General features: G+C 41.9%; 1 protein-coding gene across 1 annotated transcript; it reads right to left on the reverse strand.

Moving 5' to 3' along the window:
• Nucleotides 1-694: 694 nt before the first annotated feature.
• LOC131238651 (uncharacterized) lies at nucleotides 695-1,427 on the reverse strand. Its single transcript, XM_058236276.1, has one exon. It carries the CDS (start codon nucleotides 1,326-1,328, stop codon nucleotides 777-779), a length of 552 nt encoding a protein of 183 aa, XP_058092259.1. The 5' UTR covers nucleotides 1,329-1,427; the 3' UTR covers nucleotides 695-776.
• Between the last annotated feature and the right edge of the window lie 3,485 nt (nucleotides 1,428-4,912).

Raw genomic sequence — 4,912 nt, forward strand, 5'->3', positions numbered from 1 at the left:
ATCTCGGGGCCGAGCGCCCATAGTCGGAGCTGGTCGCATAGCCTTTGCTTCTGCTCATGGCCTTAGACTAAGATTGGAAAGTAGATTGACCTTTGATCTAAAACGTCGGCTGCTTACTGCTCCGAGTCAAGATGGACCAAGAGAGGACTCGGCCCTACCTCTCATTCATACATTTCCGAGGCCTCCCTTTCAAGCTCATAGGTTCGCAGCTGGCTTGACTAGTCGAGTTAGATTTCCCCGTAATAACATAGATTTAACAAACATCTTTTAACTGATAAAGTGTCTTTATTAGATAGCATCAGATTATACTATATAACAATCCTTCAATTTATAAAGACTATATGACAACAAAAGCCAAATCAGAACAGAGTAAAGACACCCAAACCCAATTAAAAAAGAAAAAGAAGAAGAAGAAGATATCTATGTTTAAATTTTAAATACAAATGAAAGAAGAAAAGGAAAAGAAAAGAAAAACTGTTCTACCAAACTGATGGTAGGATATGATCGTAAGCCAAGGGTCACGCATGAATAGGACCCACTAGATGGATGGACCAGATCACCCTCCCATATGCCATTTTCATGCATATATATTGGGCGACGAACGTATCTTTCTGATCCAGCGCAACATATTAACGTCGGATTCCATATCGACATAATCAAACACAAAAAGACTGTAATAACAAACGAGCACAAGAAGAAGATACAACTGTATACGGAATACAAAGGAAAGAGGGTCTCTGAAATACAGGAAAACACGTGGCATGCATCAGATGACGCTACATGCCACGTGTCAGCATCTCCTGGTACTCTCCAAAGGATCTCTGCCTCTGGAGCCTCATATCTTCCTTGAACTTGGCAATGAACCGCTCAGCTCTCTCATCCACTCCCCACAGTTGCAGTTCCGCCGCTGCTGCAGAAGCCTTCGGTCCATCGACCACTACCGAAGCGCTCGGTGCAGCAGACTTCTCACCTGCCTTGCTTGTAGACGGCGGTGGCTCGACGAGCTTCACGGGTGCCGAGGCGGGCTCGTTGAAGAGGTCGTCGATGTATACAGGTGCGAAGCTCTGATGAAGGTGGTTGTAATGGCGGTGGGGCCGAAGGGTGGTGGGTGTTTGGAGTCGAGGTTTTTTTCTATCTCGATGATGAGGAGATGAACGAAGATAGCGGTGGGGGAGGAATGTGGAGAGGGTGGAGCCGAGACGAGTGGTGGCCTTTTTTATGGATTTGGAGCGTTTGAGCTTATGGAGTTTTGCTTGGAGAGTGGAGGTTATGCCCTTCAACGCCTTTCCAGCGGGCAGAAGCTTCTTACCTATGTTCAAGAACGACATGAATTGCTTTTGAGAGAGAGAGAGAGAGAGAGAGAGAGAGAGAGAGAGACGGGCAGAGCAGCGGAGAGGGAAGTGGTTCTTAAGAACGGTTGTTGGACGAACTGCTTTTTAGAATTTTAGTTGCTTTTAAAGGTTTTTTTTTGAAGGTGGCAAATGCCCTTGTTTGATGATGAAACTACAGAAATGCCACCTCTGGAATATGATTAGAATATGATTAGTGGCTTTAACCGCAGTTAGCAAAACTTTTCTTATGCTCTCTCTATATATTTTTTTAATAAGAACTTGTACAATTGATCAAACGTTTAAAATTCCGTGTAGTTGAAAAAGTTTCGGAGAAAAGGGAAGCGGATTGTGTGGTGTGCCACACACCACCGACTTAGTATGCTGACCAGAACTTATCTCGGTTAACTTGCTTGGCTCATTCCAAAAGCTCGATTCAACTTGGTTCGAAAATGAGTTCCAGTCGAGTTGAGTTTAGTTTATTTTTGGAGCTTGAAAAAATTTCAAGCTGGGTTCGAGCTTGGCCGAGCTCAAATACTCCAATTGAACCTAAACTTGAATCGAACTCGGATAGAACTTGTTCATTGACTCGGTTATTTTGATATTGATTTTGCTCACCAAGTGTTTGATGAAATGACTTAATGAAGTGTTGTCTCGAGTTATTTTGATATTGATTTTGCTCACCAAGTGATTGATGAAATGACTCAATGAAGTGTTGTTTCGAGTGCATACATTCTCCATGGTATCGGCTAGTGTCAAGAAAGGTATATATGGATATGAAATAAATCATTACCAAAAGAAAAATATTACATAATAAAACTACCTTTGGATCTTGATTTTCATGCTGCTTACTGAGTGTTTGATGAAATACTTGCAAACTGTTGCTGCTATTTTACATACTGTGAGAAATTGAATGTGCACTTCATGTGTTTGAGAAAATGCCGCACTGGCTCGAACTCAGCTTGAACTGGCCAAGTTGCTGACCGAACCAAGTCAAGCTAGCCAGTCAGGCTTAGGACTGAGCTGAGTCAAGTTCAAGCTAGGGACAGCTAGTAGCTGAGCCGAGTCGAGTTGTGCCAAGCTCGACTCAGTTCAACATGTGTAGCTCTAATGTTGACGTCACTAAGTTATGTGGGTCTACCATGATGTATGTGTTATATTCACACAGTCCATCCATTTTTTTGAGATCATTTTAAGGCATGGGCAAGCAGATGCAAAGCTTAAGTGGACCACACCATAGAAAGTAAGTGAGGACAATGACACCAATTGTTGAAACCTTTATAGGGTTATTGTGATGTTTATTTGCCATCATCCTTGTTCATGAGGTCACATGGATGGAAGGAGAGGTCACGTGGGTAGAGGGAAACAAAAATATCCCCACTGCTTTTTGTGGTGTGGTCCACTTGAGCTTTGTATCTACCTAATTTTAGGCCTTTGCCTTAAACTAATATCACAAAATGGATAAATAGTGTGAATATAACACATGCATCATGGTGGGACCCACATAACTTGGTGACGTCAACACACCACCAAGGTTAAGACACCTAGCAATCTGCTTCTAGAGACTAGTTCATTTTCTCATGACCCAATTTGGTAAGATTTGACTGGGCCATGTGCCTGCCAGAGATAGACCAGGTTAAGAACAAGTTCTAAGTTGTTTATTTTTTTTGGCTCCATCTCTTGTAACCACACATGACGCATATGCTATATATGGAAATTTGGCGGTGCTATAGAATGAATGTTATGTTCGAAAGAGAGAGAGGGTGATGAATTGATTATGACAGAAGAAAATTTATGCATTTTAACACACAATTATTTACTTAAACTAATATGTTAATTTAAACTAAGACAATTAACTCTAATGCTTTTAATCTAATAAAAGGTCTAATCACATATTCTACAATAGATATATCTTACAATAAATATACCAACCAAGCAACTAGTTTATAAATGATTGTGTAAATGTGAATGGGATGTGTTAACTATCAAATCCTAACATACATTTATTCGTGCATAGATATAATTTATCAAATTAAATTTACCAGCATAATTAGAAATGTATTCAAAAGATAATCACAAACAAAATACGTATCATAGTTTGATTTTCCTACTCTACTCTCGGTAGAGACACTCAACTCATGACTCATGAATGTACTATATTTCACCATCGGATATTTTAAATGAAATTTATTTCTAATATTTACAAGCGTACATTACTGAAGACCCTTATATAAGAACTTACTCATGTTGGTGGTCCATCACCATTGTTTCCTATGGTATGGTCCACTTGGAATTTGGATATGCTACATGTTTGGAATCTCTCCCTAAAATGATCTGTCAAAACAGATTAATGGTGTGAATGTAAGGCACATACATCACGGTGGGCCCCACAGCCCGATCCACCGAAGGCGCGGCCGATTATTCCGAAGGACTTTTCTTTCTTAATTTTTTTTTCCCCGACGGGCTTGAAAGGGTACAGTTGTAGTTTATTTGAAATCTGAGTGCTTTTGGGAGCTCTGCCTTTGTCCTTTCGGCGGACGACGTACGCGATCCGTTTGACGAAACAAAACCCGTTAATCTCAACGATAAGTCTCAAACGGGTTACAGGGATTCGGGCCAAAGAGACTTCCAGACCCGACCCATTTAGTAACCGGGTTATGTTGACTCATTTGACAATCCCGAGGACTATGTCTATGTTCAGACAGATACCTGATTATGATGGGATCGGGTCCTTTAACCCATCGGACGGGCTCGATCCATTTACACTTCTACGCACGGCTACATGGTACGTGCACCACCCCTAGACAAAGCAGATGGGAGGAGATTTAGATGAGAAGCCTCTCAAGACACGTGCCAACGCAGCACACATCCATAGCATTTAGGTCATTCATTGAGTGGGTAGACTAGGATGGTTAACATCGACGGTTGGGACGCTCGTACTAGACAAATGGACGGTTACAAAGAAATCACCAACCATCCATATTCGCTATGCAAATGGGTCCCATGTTGACTTCAAATATGTTGTCGGTTGCAACGTTTTAACTGGCATGCACCATGCTGCCAGTTCCTCCGTGATATGCACGTGAAATCCAAACCGTGCATCTGGTGGGCCTCCTCGTGCTCACCGTACGTCCCAAGAATCATTCTCATCCAAGTGGGAATGGCCTGATTATGGGTTTGTTTCTTCAAGATGACTGGTGGGCGTCACCTCCCCAATGTCCCGCTTTGTTCCTTTTGGTGTGGCCCACCTAAGTTATGTATGGATCAGGATAGATCTTGGGATCTATGCTTAAAATGGGAGAGCGAATCTAATGGACGGGTTGGATGGCACATATATCACAGTGGGCCCGCCCAGCAGAGCTGGGACACATGGTCATTATCATAAGTTAGGAAGTAGGTGATTATTTCTCATATAAAACTATAAAGTAGCCAACGTCCGTGATTTGCTAAATCTATGTTACAGCAATATGCGGGGAATGTCCAGTTCAGATGGAATACAAATCTGGAAGATGATATGCGGTGGAGATGGAAAAACCGTAATATGGTACAACCATCTCTCAACAGGAATTGTGGCAAAGTGATGT

The sequence above is a fragment of the Magnolia sinica genome, chromosome 3, assembly GCF_029962835.1.
Source record: "Magnolia sinica isolate HGM2019 chromosome 3, MsV1, whole genome shotgun sequence".
Lineage (NCBI taxonomy): Eukaryota > Viridiplantae > Streptophyta > Magnoliopsida > Magnoliales > Magnoliaceae > Magnolia > Magnolia sinica.